Source organism: Myxocyprinus asiaticus, chromosome 14 (assembly GCF_019703515.2).
Source record: "Myxocyprinus asiaticus isolate MX2 ecotype Aquarium Trade chromosome 14, UBuf_Myxa_2, whole genome shotgun sequence".
Taxonomy (NCBI): Eukaryota; Metazoa; Chordata; class Actinopteri; order Cypriniformes; family Catostomidae; genus Myxocyprinus; species Myxocyprinus asiaticus.
The window spans coordinates 17,581,081-17,599,024 of record NC_059357.1 but is presented as its reverse complement, the minus strand read 5'-3'; the positions used below and the strand labels follow the sequence as shown (position 1 = coordinate 17,599,024).

The 17,944-nt window shown below is 40.8% G+C and overlaps 1 protein-coding gene across 1 annotated transcript in view; it reads right to left on the bottom strand.

Annotated features, from left to right (window-relative positions):
* Window positions 1-748: 748 nt before the first annotated feature.
* LOC127452050 (transmembrane protein 114-like) overlaps window positions 749-17,944 on the bottom strand; it is an 18,521-nt gene continuing 1,325 nt past the window's right edge. The window contains exons 3-4 of the mRNA XM_051717205.1: window positions 4,344-4,481; window positions 749-978 (exon numbers count right to left, since the gene is read on the bottom strand). Coding sequence (XP_051573165.1) covers window positions 749-978; window positions 4,344-4,481 — 368 coding nt within the window. The remainder of the gene's footprint in view (window positions 979-4,343; window positions 4,482-17,944) is intronic.

Genomic DNA, 17,944 nt, shown 5'->3' with positions numbered 1-17,944 from the left:
AGGCCTTTAGGCCAAAGTATACTTCGGTTGTCCATGTTGCTGATCGCTCCATGCACAGTAGACGTGATGCAAATTTCGCCATCAGCTGTCCGCTCACGGCTCAGATTTTCTCGACACACGCATCAGAGATGTGTGCATCATCGGCGCATGCTGAGCAGTTGACTGTACTAAGTACATTCATACAGTTATGGTGCCATGGTTCCTTCAGAGTTCCCACATCAAGAGCTCTTTCCTCTGGAGTGAGTAGAGCATAGGGATGATCACTTCCAATTGGTATTCACCCTGAAAGAGTATCACAAAGTAGTAGTAGTGCGCCTGTGTTGAACACTTTCATATTCACTCATGGTCAAAAGAGTAGCCTATACTTTGGAAGGCAATGCGGTCGACCGGGCGCAATCTGATCGCGAACGCAGAAAAACGAAGTAAACCCGGGCCTTTACTCCCCCTGTCTTCCGCTGATCAAACAAACAGTTAGTCCCGCCCCAAACTAAGACTATTGGTTGAGTCAATGTTGCGACAATCAAACAAACAGAGCAATATTTTTATAATGCCACAGAGTCTTTACAGTTTTTGAAAGAATGGCAAATGGCTTAATCATAGTTGACTCTGCACATTGTGCTGGGATAGGAGTATTTTAACATCGATAAAGTAATATATAAACACCAATTTACAAACTTCATATATATTTCATCATCTTCTCCTGCCATCACAGTCATAATTCAGATCATGTTGTGTCATATAGATGTATTTATTTGTCTTCCTCTTCACTGGTCAGCTGGATTACTTTTGCTGAGGCTAGCAGGAACGCAACAGCTGTACAGAGCTCTCCAACAAAAGAAAGAGAGCCCAGGACCAGAGACCAGCCAAAGTATATGTCGATGTCCTCCAGGGTTTTGTGGCCAGAGATATCCACAGCCTCTTTAAAGGCAGCAGCAGAGTAGGCCATGTAGACACAGATTCCGGCCAACGAGAGCACAGCTATGAAGAACAGAGCAGCAAGGTTATTATAGTTAACTGAAACGGAAAATAAATTCTAAAAATAACCTTGTAAAAGGAAATCAAAATTAAAACTAATTTTTTCATAAAAACTAAACTGAAACTGTCCTGCACTGCTTCAAACACTGTTTTCAGTTTTCATTTTTAATACCCTGACTTGTACGTTACCAAAAATGCTTTGTTTCTTTTATAATCACTGTTTGTTCCTCCTCAAAGATAGCATCTACAGGCCATGATTCTCTAACTCGAGAAACCTCATGGTTGAAAGGAGACATACCAGATGCATTTAGGGGTTCTTTAAATATTGTGCACTGACTGTTAAATCTAAATGCCTAGTTGTTTCTCAAAGATAACATATGTGGCATGTATCTGTAAGGGAAAACCCCAACAAACTTGAAAGTGCACACTTCAAAGCATGCACAATGAGATTTACAAAGACATGGAAGGCCACGGGGCTCAGCCAACCAGGGAGCATGCCAGTAGCTTTTTCCATCCAAGTTAATAATTGAACTCATGCAAAAAAAAATTGAATATTGCAAAAACTATTTGTGAATAAAGTAGCGTTTCATTCCCATGTGATCAAGAGAACAAAATCTTCACTTCCTGGGAAGTTGCTGCAAAATAGAAATGAAAATGGAAGTTGAAGCCACTGGAATTACTTGGGATTTAGAGCGTGCAGACAAAACATGCTGATGAACTTCATGTTTGCTAGCATTCAGCGGCAAATGCCTTATGTTTGGCAGTGAAAGCATGTCAGACAGTTCTGGGAGGTAATAGAAGCCAATCATTTAGATCACAGGCTTCGTGTCCGGCATTTCAGAATAACCAGAGCATCATCTGAGATGCTATGCGATGATGTTGATGATATTCTCTGAGCAAATTATGTATTCACATGGCTTGTTGAGGCAGTGGCACATGACTGTTTTTATGAGCATCTATATACCTATATCAATTCCATAGGAATATTTTCAGTAAATGTGTTTCCATCATATTTTATGCACATGTCCTCTTATCAAATAAAGAAAATGGTTCACCTCAAACGAGCGTAAACATTTGTATGCCCAAGATATTATCTGCATCTTGATGTTTCCATCCAGCATATTCATGCTATATCCCAAAATTCACATAAAAACTTGTGGACCCAGCTAGTGTAATAAGATGTCCAGCTCTGGTGGCGGACCAAGAAAGTCATCTCACTCATCTCAATAGGTAGGCCAACAGGTGTATGGCCTATAAAACTATATAAATCATAAATTGCAATTCATTGAAAAACTAAAACTAAATTAAAACTGACAAACACAGTTTGCAAAATAACTGAAAATAAACTACAAGTTTGAAATTGGAAAAGAAATAAAAACGAACATTATATTCAAAAATCAAACAACCTGGCAGTGAAGGAAGACATACAGTATGTCTGGTCCCACTGGAAACCAGGATACAATCCTGTCCACAAAATCAATAATGTATGCGATTCAGAGCTTGCATTTTCCATTGCATTACATTTTTAATCCACTGACATTAAGGGTTGGGGCTAGGGCATAGGGTTAATAAAAATGCATTCCTGTGGACTGTAGTACATCATTTACAACTAAAAATGCAACTCGCTTTTGGCGCCACTCTGTGGACATTTCACTCAGAAACTGGAGCTCACATATCCCCTTATCTTCAACAACCATTCAAGCAACTGGTTTGAATTTTAGAAAACAGACCAATTTCAGCAATAGAACTTTACATTTACGCATTTGGCAGACGCTTTTATCCAAAGCGAATTACAGTGCACTTATTACAGGGACAATTCCACCAGAGCAACCTGGAGTTAAGTGTCTTGCTCAAGGACACAATGGTGGTGGCTGTGGGGATCGAACCAGCAACCTTCTGATTAGCAGTTATGTGCTTTAGCCCACTATGCCACCACCACTCAAGTAACACCACTTTCGAACAACTGTCGGCCGAATTCACAGTGAGATCAGTCTGCATGTAGTTGTATTAAAAAATGGTGTCATGTTTACTTACTGAATATGCTTGAACCGATGCCATTTTGGGATCAATGATGTTGGCACACCATTATTGAACCTGGATGTGGATGCAGGCTAGACACAACCTTAAGGGAGGGCATGATTATCGACCTAACGACCTGCATTTCTGAATAACAATTTAAATTTCAGTCTGTTCCTCACACAAAGCTAATGTATGGCTTCAGGAGTCGTATGGTGTTTTTGACAGCTCCTGATCACTATGAACTATTGTTGTAAGGCCAGAGCTGCATAATGATGCTTAAAAAAATTATATGACAGAATTTGCATTTTTGGGTGAACTGTACCCTTTAACTTGCTCTTCCTGAAAGACAGCAGTAATTGTAAATGCACCACACCTTCTGTTCAAACAATGTATGGAGTCAGTGGCAGAACTATGAAAATAAAATGAAAGTCTTGCAAATTCCTACACAATGGGAGGCATTGTAGTTAAAAGCAAATCCATTCCATACAGGTGCACTTTCCCCTTAGCAAAGCCCATAAGTTCTGAGAACCCTGTTCATCATCAGAGCCCACCAGATCATGCTGGTATCTTAAAAGAAAAGGCTGATTAAATTCAGTAATTCCAAGGTTCTGATCTGTATTCTGGTGACATTTAGGGGCATCACTGCTTTGCAATGATTGCATGTTTTAAAATCAATCAGATTAAATTCAGAGGGCCCATATAGGGTTAAGTGGTTGCCATGGTGTCTGATATAATGCAACAGAAAATTGAATTTTTTTCTGTTATAAATGTACAACATACTTGTCCTAAAAGGGATTTCAAGTGAACCAGTATTTTCCCATGAATGACGTGTCTAGGTTTTTCATTTTAAATCAGGATCCACTGTCTGTATAATAGAGTATGACCAGTGAAATAGGTCCAAATAAAAATGTATCCCATTTGCATTGCCCCCCAGTCAATTATGTCATGATCAGAGTCAGAAATTAAGGGGAGTTCGGGTCAAAATTGCCCCCAAAATTCCAAATGTGTAGGGCTAAAACTGCTACTAAGTTACTGGTTTTTATTTGTAATATCTTAGCTAATAATATTCTATTCTAAAACTATTTTTATTCATTATTTATCACATAAATGATGATTTAATGTTGATTTAATTTTAGGGGTTGGAGGTAATACATTCTCAACCTAATTTGAATTGATTAAATTGAAGTAATTGAATAAAAAGATGACTGTATATATGGCTTTTTCTCATTTTGTAAAGCTTATTCATTAAAATCAAAACCATCTGGAGAGCCAAATGTTCTATCAAGTGTGACAGAACATGCACATGCTCGTGAGGGTCCGTCATGGGTAGAAGTAAGTTTGATGCTCACCGCCGAACAGAAGCAGCACTCCGGTCAGGAGCATCAGCAGGTAGGCTCGCGCCAACATACTGATGAAGCCCAGCATCCCTCCAACAAACAACACAATCACACTGAGAGGCAGCAAGACAATGAACGTTCCTTGCATGTCTGTAGAGAGAAAAGGTCCACATGTGTCATTAGGGGGCATTCACAATCACGGCCACATGATGATATTCAGAGTAGCGACATATTTAATTTTTGACGGGAATGAAAACGAGGCTTTGAGGCACTTACATGCTCTTCAATGGCATGCACAGAGTAAAGGTCCTAGATCACATCTAGTTTTCACAATTTATGTTTTTCATCTTAGAAAATCTTTTGGAAAGTTTTTTTTCAATGTTTCGTCAGCTGAACGATCAACATCAATTTAAATAACGTTCAATCCACTGAAGAGACTTTATAAGTCTATCCCTCTTGTTTTCATTGTGTTATGTTGTCATGACAACACAGTTGTAAAATTGGCTATAACTTTACACAGAAAAGGTTAGTAAGTGATTTTATCACACTAAAATCATGATAACACGCATATTGTTTATGTCTTGTGGCTATACTTTTGAAACAGTTAGTATTTTAATGTTTACGGATTGGCCTCATTCACTTCCATTGTAAGTGCCTCACTGGAACCCAGATTTTTGCTCTTTTTTTTTTTTTTTTGTAAAAGAAGGGACAAGTCTAAATACATTTTTATGGTAATCATCATTATGCCTCAAATGCTGTTGATTGATTTGCATTCTTAGAAATGTATAGTTCATTTCACTGGTTTGAAAAGAAAATTATAAATATAATCAGCATAATTTAGGAGTGGTGAGACAACCTTGCAAAGAGCTTCATGTAGTGATATTTGTTTCCGATTGTGTTGACCATGTTGAGAGAGATTGTATGAAATTGCTATCTGTGCCAGGATTTTTTCCAACATTTTACATAGAGCAATAGTTTGACAGTTTGTCTATTAAAATGGTGAGTTCATATTTGAATGCATTTATGTCTGAATTTGTCATAGTCTTTCTAATGATGGGGTCAAAATGGCCTAATCTTACAGTTAGTTTTTTCAGCAGTCTGGCCCTGGTAATAAAAATTAGTTTATCATTATTAAAGAATAAAGCTGGGAGCCAGGTGAATGAATGTGAAAAGCTAATTTGGCTTTCTTTGTGTAGGTTGTGGTGGTTACAGCTCTGATCTTGAGATTTTCTTTGTGCAGCTGCACTATTCCCTTTAATAGTTCCCAGGGAGTTCGACAGGAAGATCAGGACTCTACAGTAGCTCTTGTAACCGTTGAGACCTGGGGTGCATATTTTAATTAGTGCATGACATGATAATTTTCTGTGTCTGTCATATACAGGGGACTGGGGTAGTTTTTTACTCTAAAGAACATTTCTCAGGGTAAGTGTATTTTTGAAAGTCAGTTTCTGTATAGGCACATATCTAAAAGTCTACAAATATCAACACAGCTACAAATAAGCCGTGAACATTCCTAGTGTTATTGCCCAGGAACAAAGATACATTTCATTGAACACACACAATAGTGGGGCATGTTTTTCCACTATATGGGGTAATTTGTCACAATGATAACCTGCCTTTAGATACATTTTCCTGTTATACATTTGCTTATTACATTATAAAAATTTAAATGGCAACACAATTAAAGCACAAATTGATTAATTAGCAATCAAACCATTGTTTTTGTCCAACAGCTATTGTAATTAATCAGTTATTAATTTTGTATATTTACCCTCATACTGAGAACATAGTTCAACCTTTCGCTTCAAATCTACCTGCATGATATAGTTGACCCTTGCTTAAAGGGGTAGTTCACCCAAAAATGAAAATTCTCTTATCATTTACTTACCCTCATGCCATCTCAGATGTGTGTGACTTTCGTTCTTCTGCAAATGCAAGATTTTTAGAAAAATATCTCAGCTCTATAGGTCCATACAATGCAAGCGAATGGTTACCAGGCCATTAAAGCTCCAAAAAGCAGATAAAGTCAGCATAAACATTATCCATAAGACTCCAGTGGTTTAATCAATTCCTTCTGAAGCGATCCAGTTGGTTTTGGGTGAGAACAGACCAACATATAACTCCTTTTTCACTGTACATCTTAACAGTGCAGTCTCTAGGCATGATCATGATTTCAAGCTCGATTACACTTCCTAGTGCTCGGGTGCATCTCAATCAGCTCTCTAGCTCCCTATGTTGTGAATCAGTATATCATGAATATGAATTCAGGCACTGGCAAGAGTGTTCATCCACTGAACATTTAGGCTGTTCAACCTTGAAGACTTAAAAGAATGATCCGGGTTCAATACAAGTTAAGCTCAATAGACAGCATTTGTGGCATAATGTTGATTACCACAAAAATGAATTTTAATAAAAAAAAGCAAAAATCTGGATTTCATGAGGCACTTACAATGGAAGTGAATGGGGATAATGAAAGTGAATGTGGCCAATTTTTTGAGGGTTTAAACACAGAAATGTGAAGCTTATAATTTTATCAAATCACCTGCATTAATTCTTCTGTTAAAACTTGCATTTCCATGTTCAAAAATTGGCCCCCATTTACTTCCATTATAAGTGCCTCTCTGGAACCAAGATTTTTTCTTTTTTTTTTCTTTTTTTTTAAGAAAAGGGAGGAGTCAAAATAATTTTTTGTAGTAATCATCAGTCACAAATGCTGTCAACTGAGCTCAACTTGTATTGAACCTGGAACATTCCTTCAATCACCTGTGACACAATAACGAGCTTAACTGCGCATTCAAGTGCAGCTGTTATTAATCAGCACCATCACCGTATAAATGACACTATCGTTCATTTTCGTTGAAGATATTCAAACATGAGTATTATTATGAAAGATAAATTACATTATATAAAGAAATAAAAATATAAAGGAGCATATTTTAAACCTACTTACAACTCTTGTAATTATTTAAAAGATTGTTATACTTTCATGGGCATTATGAATGAAAGACATTCAAACAACGTCTCTTTTAAAAGAGAAAATAAGGCTTTGAAATTATGTACTGTATTATCCTCGTCTTCTAATTGTCAGAGAGCGAGACAGAGACCCAAGAGCAGAGGAACAGTTCAAAGGATTTATATACAGTAAATAATAAACTTCAGCAAAGTAATGAGAATCCTCCAATGAGCACTCCCGCAGGCGATCGCACACGCCGTGACAGCCAGGAGCAGAGCCGCCACTGAAGCGCAGCTGACACGCAGCCAGGGTTGGGGAGTAAGGAATACATGTAACGGGATTACGTATTTAAAATACAAAATATAAGTAACTGTATTCCATTACCGTTACAATTTAAATCATTGGTAATTAGAATAAAGTTACATTCAAAAAGTATTTTGATTACTGAAGAGATTACTTTGCATTTTATTGTCATTTGTTTCATTCAATATTTAGTCCTTTCAGATGGAAAAATGTATACATATAAATGATGCGATCTAAAGTGCATTTGAACAGCAGTGAAACACATTCTTATGATGTGTTACATTCGTACGAGCAGATGGAGAAGTAAGTTTGAAGCAGAGGAAATAGAAATAAACCTTGTGTAAATTGTCAGCTTTACGCTAAGCTAAAATGATATTTCTAGCCATTTTACATGCACATGTTACCAGGCATGGTCATATTTTGTTATCAAGAAAATTCACGTTGGATCATAATTAAGACCTTTGATATTAGGGCAAAAATCTTATTCTTGATAATTTTTTTATTGTTTTCCTGTAAAAATATCAAAAAAATCCTTAAAGCAAGATCAATTATTAATCTTGTTTTAGAAACAACACTGCATAAGATATTTAGGTTTTTCAGAGAATGTATTTTTAACATGTGTATTTTGTCTTACTGTACTGGCAGAGTTTTTATAGTCAAAACAAGTGACAAAAATCTACCAGTGCTGAAGAAGTAATCCAAAGTATTTAGAATACGTTACTGACCTTGAGTAATCTAACGGAATATGTTACAAATTACATTTTACAGCATGTATTCTGTAATCTGTAGTGGAATACATTTCAAAAGTAACCCTCCCAACCCTGCATGCAGCAAAGGCAACCACACTCCCAACACGTGAGCAGAGACGAGGAATCATCTTTTGAAGATTTGTGAGCGCAGAGAACACGTGCACAGCAAACTGGAAGGCAACCACACACCCAACACATGGGCAGAGACGGGTAACCAAACAGATACACAAGACAGGACCAACTAGGCAGAGCGAGTGAGGTAAGTTACTTCACACCAACAACACTTCAACACTAAACAAATTCAACAATCCAGCCAATAACACGACACACGAGGGGATTAAAATAAGCAGGAACAAACAAGGGACAGGTGCCGCTCATTAGCTAAAAGTTGGCAGGATCAGTGTTCCCATGGAAACAATGATTCCGTGCCAGCACCTGAAACACCTGAGGGAGAAACGTCAACACAATTGGACCAAAACAAACAGAACATGGAGCATGAGTGTCCAATCCCAACACAGACCGAAACCAAACCATACAGGAAGTAAGAATCCAGACACCATGCTCTGGACATGAAGCAAGACCGACCGAAGAGCACATGGCTCATGCACTCACACAAAGAACGTACACGAAACACAATACATGGGATGATGATGTCACGGTCCCATCAGACAAAACCCCAACCTGACAGAGTGACAGGACCGTGACATTACCGAAAAGCGCACGGCGGTAACTCACACCTGGACCCATGCGCTCAACACAAAGACAAGACACGAAACACAAGACAGAACATGGGGTGATGATGTCATGGTCCCCGTCAGACAAAAACTCAACCTGACAAGGTGACAGGACTGTGACACTAATGACTTGAGAGACTTCAGAAAGCATGGCAACGTTTCTGGTGAGGGAAATGTGGCAGCGGGGGCATGGTCGAGCATCCGTTGAGGGAGAGAGAGAGTGGTAAGGGTGCATACACCTGAGCCAAATTATGACTAACACCTGTCTCTAATTGTAGTGAGATTGGAGAGAGACTGGGTTGAGAACTTTATTGTGAAGCTGTAAACCAGAGAAGTGGTCATTTAAAGCTCCCTACCTGTGTTTGAAGAATCCAGTTCCCAGTGTCCTTCCTTGTTACACTGGTGCCGAAACCCGGGATCTGATTTGAAGACTGTACGCCCCATGGAGTCCTTCCCGCTGATCGACATCATCAAGTCCCTCGCTGACCTACATTACACCCACCAAGGCTCTGCTTGAACTCCGGCAAGATCAGGAACGCCGCTTCCATGAGGTCCTTAGAGTTCAGGCAGAGGACCGGCAGGTAATTTGGAGCCTCCTCACCCAGGAGAATGCCCCAGCAGTGACCCCGGACAACAGCAGCCCCATGCCCCTGCCCACGCTGTTGAGGATGGGGTAGAAGACGACCCTGAAGCCTTCTTTGACTTATTTGAGCGAACCTCTGAAATCTGGGGCTGGCCACATGCTCAGTGGGCAGCCCGGCTTATCCCTCTGCTGTCCGGGGAAGCCCAGCTTGCAGCATAACAACTGCCGGCAGCTAATCTCCTGGTCTACTGCGATCTGAGGAAGACCATCCAGCAGCGGGTCGGTTGGAGCCCAGAGCAGTACCGTCAACTGTTCCGCTCGATGAAGTTGGAAGGGGCCAGTCACCCATTTGCCTTTTCTCAACGGCTCCATAATACCTGCTGGAAATGGCTGCGGGAGGGGGAACGTGATGTCGAGGGAGTAGTCGACCAAGTGGTGCTGGAACAGCTGATCTTTCATCTTCCAGAAGGGATGGCAGAGTGGGTCCAGTGCCATTGCCCAGCGTCGCTGGAGAAAGCGGTCCATCTGGCGGAGGACCATATGGCGGCATGCCCAAGCATGGAGGAGCCCTCCCTCTCTCTCTCCCCTCCCCCTGTGTTTTCTCTCGTCTCTTCCCACTCCCCTCTCCCCCCTCACTCTGTCCTCTCCCCAGGCCCTGTTCCTGCACCCTAGAGGTGTGGAAACCCGCCGCCGAAGCCGGCTCCTCACTTGCGCTGGTTTATCCCTTTCCCGGCAACATCAGGGTCTACTCGCTTTCCCCCTCAGGCGGATGTACCCGCCCCCACAAGTGCGAGTGTAGCACCTGGGCCAGCCTGCTGGCGTTGCAGGGATCCAGAGCACTTCCAGGATCAGTGTCCTGTGATGGAGCTGGGAACTGTAGTCCGGATCCCCGACGCACCACAGGCTGCCCCTGATTGGGCTGGAGGGTACAGGATACTGGTAAGAATCAAGGGGAGTACACACCAAGCCTTGGTGGACACGGGTTGTAACCAGACCACTATCCACCAATGCTTGGTTCAACACGAGGCTTTGGGCACAGCTAAAATGGTGAGGGTGAAGTATGTGCATGGGGATATTCACAACTACCCTGTGGTAACCCTTGTGATTAAATTCTGGGGAACAAAACATAGAGTGGAAGCCGTGGTTAGTTCCCGCCTCAACCATCCGCTGATTTTGGAGACTAATTGGCCTGAATTTAGAAATGTTTTAAAGGGAATATGTGCAGATGGGTCCTGCACAAAAGCGATGAGATGTGAAATGTGCGATGCTCTGGCAGGGGAGGCGGAGCCGGGGCTGTCTTCATTCAGCTCCACGTCACGATGACGTGAGGGGGGAGAGGCTGCAGCCCCTCCCATCCTTGGGTGATTTCCCGAAGGGGACTTCCCTTTGGAGCAGTCGCGAGACGAAACCCTCAAGCACGCCTTCGACCAGGTGAGAGTGATTAATGGTCAACAACTCCAGCCGAGTGTCGCACTTTCATATCCCTATTTTGCAGTTATAAATGAGCGGTTGTATAGAGTGATGCAGGACGCTCAAACAAAGGAAGATACAACCCAGCTCTTAATACTGCAGAGCAGCCGGGAAATTAAGTTTCAAATGGCTCGATCCCCTGTTATTTGCAGTACGAGAGGTCCCTCAAGCCTCCACGGGGTTTTCCCCATTCGAGCTGCTATATGGGCGGCGCCCGCCCAGCGTGATTGATGTCATATGCAAAGCTTGGGAGGAGGGACCTTCAAACAGTAAGAATGAAATTCAATACTTTCTTGATCTTAGAGCAAAACTCCACACCCTGGGGCAACTAACACAGGAGAATTTGCTCCAAGCTCAAGGACGACAGAACCGACTGTATAACAGGGGAACTCGGCTGTGGGAATTTGCACCGGGAGATAAGGTACTCGTATTACTCCCCACATCGAGCTCCAAATTACTCGCCAAGTGGCAAGGACCCTTTGAGGTCATATGACGAGTGGGGGATCTCGATTATGATGTAAAGTGAACCGATAGAGGGGGCACATGTCAAATGTATCACCTTAACCTCCTGAAATTATGGAGGGAGGTGGCCACATGACGTTGGCTACGGTAGTTCCGGGGAGGGCGGGTCTCGGGTCGTAGGCAAACACAAAACACAATCACATCACAGCACTTGCGGAGACCACCTCTCACCGTACCAACTCGCGGTTTGCCAAACTACAACAAGAATTTGCAGATGTGTTTCCCCTCTACTGGGTCACACGAACCTCATCCAACACCACAACGAGACCGAGCCAGGGGTGGTGGTAAGTACCCGTCCCTACCGATTACCCGAACATAAAAAAAAATAGTTCGGGAAGAATTGGATGCAATGCTCGATATGGGAGTAATAGAGGAATCCCACAGCGACTGGTCCAGCCCGATTGGTCTGGTGCCTAAGAGCAACGGGTGTGTACGGTTCTGTGTGGATTATAGAAAAGTCAACGCAATGTCTAAATTTGATGCTTACCCAATGCCTCGAATTGATGAGTTGCTCGATCGGTTGGGCACTGCTTGTTTTTACTTGACACTGGATTTGACAAAGGGATTTTGGCAGATCCCCTTGACACTAATTTCCTGTGAACAAAATGGCTTTCTCCACTCCGTTTGGATTACACCAATTTGTGACACTTCCATTCTGTTTGTTTGGGGCCCGGCCACGTTTCAGTGCCTCATGGACCGAATCCTCAGACCGCATTTGGCTTACGCCGCTGCCTATTTGGATGACATCATCATTTATAGTAATGACTGGCAGCGTCATATGCAACATCTGAGGGTGGTTCTGAAGTCGCTGCGACGGGCGGGGCTCACAGCAAACCCTAAGAAGTGTGCGATTGGGCGAGTGGAGGTACGGTATCTGGGGTTCCACTTGGGCCACGGGCAGGTGCGTCCCTAAATTGACAAGATGGCAGCGATTGCAACCTGCCCGAGACCCAAGACTATAAAGGAGGTGAGACAGTTCCTGGGGCTGGCTGGCTATTATAGGAGATTTGTGCCTAACTATTCAGACGTCATCAGCCCGCTGACTGATCTCACTAAAAAGGGAGATCCAGACCCGGTCCAGTGGACGGAGCAGTGCCAACAGGCATTTACACAGGTTAAAGCTACACTTTGCGGGGGGCCGCTTTTACATGCACCTAATTTCTCTCTCCCTTTTGTATTGCAGATGGACGCTTCAGACAGGGGACTAGGGGCTGTACTCTCGCAAGTAGTGGAGGGGGAGGAATGCCCGGTGCTGTACATCAGCCTCAAGCTCTCCTTGAGGGAAACAAAGTACAGCACCGTAGATAAGGAGTGTCTGGCCATCAAGTATGCGGTCCTCACTCTCCGTTACTACCTGCTGGGGCGGGCCTTCACTCTCTGCTCAGATCACGCCCCACTCCAATGGCTCCACCACATGAAGGATGCCAACGCGCGGATCACCTGGTGGGATCTGGCACTCCAGCCTTTTAAATTCAAGGTGGTCCACAGACTGGGAGTGCAGATGGCTGTCGCCAACTTCCTGTCCAGAAATGGGTTGGGGGGAGTGGTAGGCAGTCCGGATGTCTCCCTGGCCTGAGTCAGGCAGTGGGGATATGTGGCAGCGGGGGCATGGTCGAGCAACCGTCGAGGGAGAAAGAGAATGGTAAGGGTGCATACACCTGAGCCAAATTATGACTAACACCTGTCTCTAATTGTAGTGAGATTGGAGAGAGACTGGGTCAAGAACTTAACTGTGAAGCTGAGGAGTTATTGTGAAGATGATGAGTTATTGTGAAGCTGTAAACCAGAGAAGTGGTCAATTAAAAGTTCCCTACCTGTGTTTGAAGAATCCAGTTCCCGGTGTCCTTCCTTGTTAAAGGAAAATAATGAGCAATGATGCTTCCTGGGATTTTTTTAGGGAGCGAATGTTTCAGTGTACTGGAACGATTTTGTGATTGAGACAGCCCTTGCTGCATTCCATTCAACTCGGAAAGCCGGATTTTCCAACATCCTACTAGGAAAAGTGCAATGGAATGCCACTTGAAGTCGTAATTCCAATTTGGAAAGACGTGCAAAATTTTAAACTTAGATTTCACCAAAATGCAGGTGCGTGACGTCACACAATCATATCGGCACCCAAGAAGATATACAAAATAAGTGATAAACATTCATTTGTATTAAATAATATCGATAAACGAGTCAAAATTCCTACATTACATGAAATTAAAGTGTTTAACAAACGTTAGCAGAGTAGCAAGTGTTCAAAACATGGTAAATTATACTCTCTTTTGATAATCATACACTTGAAGCACAAATGCAAGCATTGCAGATTGTTTCTGAATTGGGTTGCTAGGAGACATCTCTAGTGACAGTCAAACACTGTCACATCTGAGACTTTTGCCCTAGCGGCCACCAGAGGTCACTAGATGTTTAAGAGACTTTTAGTATGAAGTTTTGTTTACCTTCTTGTGTCTCTGTTCCTGGTTCCTGCCCTGATTGTTCCCAGCTGTTTCTCGTTTACCCAATGTATTTAATGTCCTTGTGTTTGCTTGTGTCTTTGTCAGTTGCTGTTTCCTGTTACCCCCATTGATGTGATGTTTGTTCTGTTCCCGAGTTTTAGTTTTTTTTTTTTTTCCTGTGTTTTTCAAGTTTTGTATCTGGACTTGTTTTCTTATTAAAGTAAAGCTGCACTTAGATCCTGCTCTCTTGACTCTTCCTGCATTTGTTACAAACAACTGCTAAGCTAACGGGAGCATTGCAGTTTTGTTTCCTTAAAAGTCATCTTCCAAGTATCTGGCAATGGAATGCATTTATGGTTGGAGATCGGAGATATAAGAATGAATACCCCACATCAGATTTGAATGGAATGCAGCACTAGAAATAGCCGACGCCTTGATCAGTGCCCTGACTACTGAACTAGGGCGCTGACTGAGATGCACAATTATATTTTTGTCTGTAAAAAAAAATTCAAACATTTAAGCATACACCTTCAGATCAAAAGATTTTTAAGATCATGAGAAACATTTCAGTCAAGTATTTCAAAACTTTTGACTGGTAGTGTGTGTGTGTATATATATATATATATATATATATAACTGGATCACTCGCACAATGGTAAACTTGCAGTAGGATTTGAAGCCATCGGAAGTGTTCAAGTGGCCATCTTAGTATGCCCAAACTCTCAGAGTGTCAATGACTGACAGGCAAAAATACTCCCATTTCACCATCTCCGACCTGTGGATACGACAGTTGCATTTCACCCTCTAGTGACAATCATGTTTAATGTTTAATTAGCTTGTTATGGATAATATTTGTTACAAGGGAGAAGATATATGCCGATTGCGATGTCAGAGCATTCACCTGCCCCGATGTTCAGTCTATCAGTGCAGCACAACAATCACCAAATTAAGTGGGAAAATTGTCTCACTGTGTGCCATTAGACTGCTGGCTTTTTTATGGTCCAAAAGTTATATTTGGGCAACATAAAAGTAATCCACACTAATCCAGTTGATCAATTAATGTCTTCTGAAGCAAATCGATAGGTTTATGTAAAAAATATATTGATAATTAAAACCTTATTAACTTAAAAAAAATCACTTCCTGCCAGCAGTCGATGCATCAGTGATGTAAGAGTCAGAAGAGTGCACTTTGAATATAACAGAGGAACGAATGTCACGCGAGAGTTAGGTCATTCCAAATAACAACCGGAAGCAATTATTTAAAGTTAAAAACGTTTTAATTATCTATTTGTTTCTTACGCCAACCTATCAATTTGCTTTAGAAGACATTAATTGATCGACTGGAGTTGTGTGGATTACTTTTATGCTGCCTAAATATGCCTTTTGCACTGTCAAATAGCCAGCAGTTTAATGGCACCCATTCTCTTTCATTGTACAGACCAAAAAAAGCTTAAATGTGCTTATCAAAATCTTCACTTTGGCTCTGCCAAAGAAGGAAAGTCATACACATCTGGGATGGCTTAAATGGTGAGTCAGTCATGAGAGAATTTTAATTTTTGGGTGAACTAAGACAACTTCCCTGTGTGACAGCTAGCCCCTGTCTTCCCTATTATAAAAGCAACTCATTCAAGTTACATGCCCACACTTGCCTGCTGTATAATTGCTTGCTGATGCTCCACACCTTGGATATTTGCAGGATCCCAAAGACTACAAAACATTGCAACAATTGTGCAATGTGACAATTAACACGTGGTGGGTGGTAGAGAAGTGTGGAATGCCAAGCTGATATTCTAATATATTGTCTTTATATGTAGTGGACATCATGTTTATCTACATCCTGAGTATTTGCACAAGCCTCATTTACCTTCCCCCACACCCAGGGCCACCATGATTTAAAACTGGAGCCCGGCCTGGGTTGTATTGATTTTAGGGTTTTAAAAGAAAGGAAAGACTTTGTACATCTGTAAAGCACTGAGATTAAAGATGGTACAGTGTTTTCAAGGTTATGGATTTTCTTTAATGGATTCAATATAGATTTAAAATGTTGCAAATGATAGAAATAAAAATGGAAACCAGACCTAAATAACATGAAAATGCCCTGGTGGTACCGTAATATAAAATATTATTTTATTCAACTGAAATCATAATTTTAAAAGAAAAAACAGTGTTCTTAATTAGTATTTTTGCCTTGTTTTCCAGTACAAATATTCTTAAAAAAGAATAAATTTACTTGAGAAGCAAAACTGCCTTAGATTGTTTCCAGAAAACTCATCTTAAAGGGTCATGAAACACTAAACTACATTTTCTAAGATGTTAACAGATATGTACTCTTCATGTTGCACATGATAGAAGATATTAGCATCCATTAATTTGTGAGAACTGTGAACTGAACTGTGCTGAAACCTCATAACCCTTTAAATGTCTTTTTTTCCCTTTTTTTTTTTTTTATTTTTTTTTTTAACCCCATTAACAAATAATTGATCTCATTTTGAGCACATAAACAAAATGGTTTATGTTTAAAACAATTTAAAAATATTTCACCAGTAATAAAAGAGCACTTCATTCATGATATATTCTCTGGAAACTTGTTTGTCTCTCTTTTATAACACACTCTTGCTTCTCAAGTATATTTATCTTGTTTTAAGGATATTTGGATATTTTTACTGGAGAACAAGACAAAAATGCTGATTAAGAAAATGATGACTTTTGCTTTTCACTTTTATTAAAAATGTTTAGAGAGCTCATGGCATGTGTTTCCATTTGGCATGTCCTCAATTCAAGAATAGCACATTTCTTACCACACCATACTGGAAATTTCAGTTGTTTAGATCCTTATTGACATGTTTGGAAATTTGCTGCAATGTACCGTATACAAAAGAAAGTTGTCAACCACAATCACGTCAAAGATAATTTTACAATCAGTCCAGCCATTTAATGTCTTTACTTGAGATGATTGCAGTGAACAGGTGCTTTTCATTCGCAATTCATCCGTATTTCCTCAACTATTCTGCACTATTTCTGGAAAAGCAATAACAGACGCAAACACTTTAAGCAACCAACAGGAAAATGTTGGCACAGAGGTCTGTGATATTATTCTACTTCTACATATAATAGGTATTTCTTTTAATGTTTATCCAAGGATTATCTTTTACACAAACCATCCACCACATATTACAATACAAATGCAGGGGAATGACATTTTGAACTATCTTCCAGGGAGAATTGACCTAATCTCTAGGCAGAGGATGCTATCTAATCAAAATAACACTGAGGCAACCCAGACTTATTGAGTCTATTGTTCAAAGGAGAACAGAAACTAAATCCAATTTGAGCCAGCTTAGGGGTCTTCAATCTAAGATAATGTAGGTTTTACTACCTTGCTAAATTCTCTTGATGCCGTGCTCTCCAGCAGGTATGGAAGACATTTTAGGTATGGACAGAGAATTTTAAAATCACATATGGAGTCACAGAATAGTGAGCACTAATGTGTTTTTTCATAAAAATATTTTTTCATAGTGTCTTACATATCTCTATTTTCCCTTGCATTGTTTCAAATTAGGTTTTGTTTCTCTTCTTAACAGCTCAGTACAATAAATTAGAAACATATTTCACAAGCTGCAGTATCTAAAAGGTTGCTACATTTATTGGCCATTCTCAAACAAATGATTGTGTTACTACTGTTGATTGTTTGGCACTAAAAAGACAACAACACATTGGAAACATAGAGTAATTCTGACTGATGTTGCACATTAGTTATGGCCATTAGCCATATTATGGAGAAAGAAAAAAAGAAAAAAACAAAACAATGAAAAATAATGTTGTGTTTTCTGTTGCCAGGTGGGCTTACAAGTTTATCAGTGA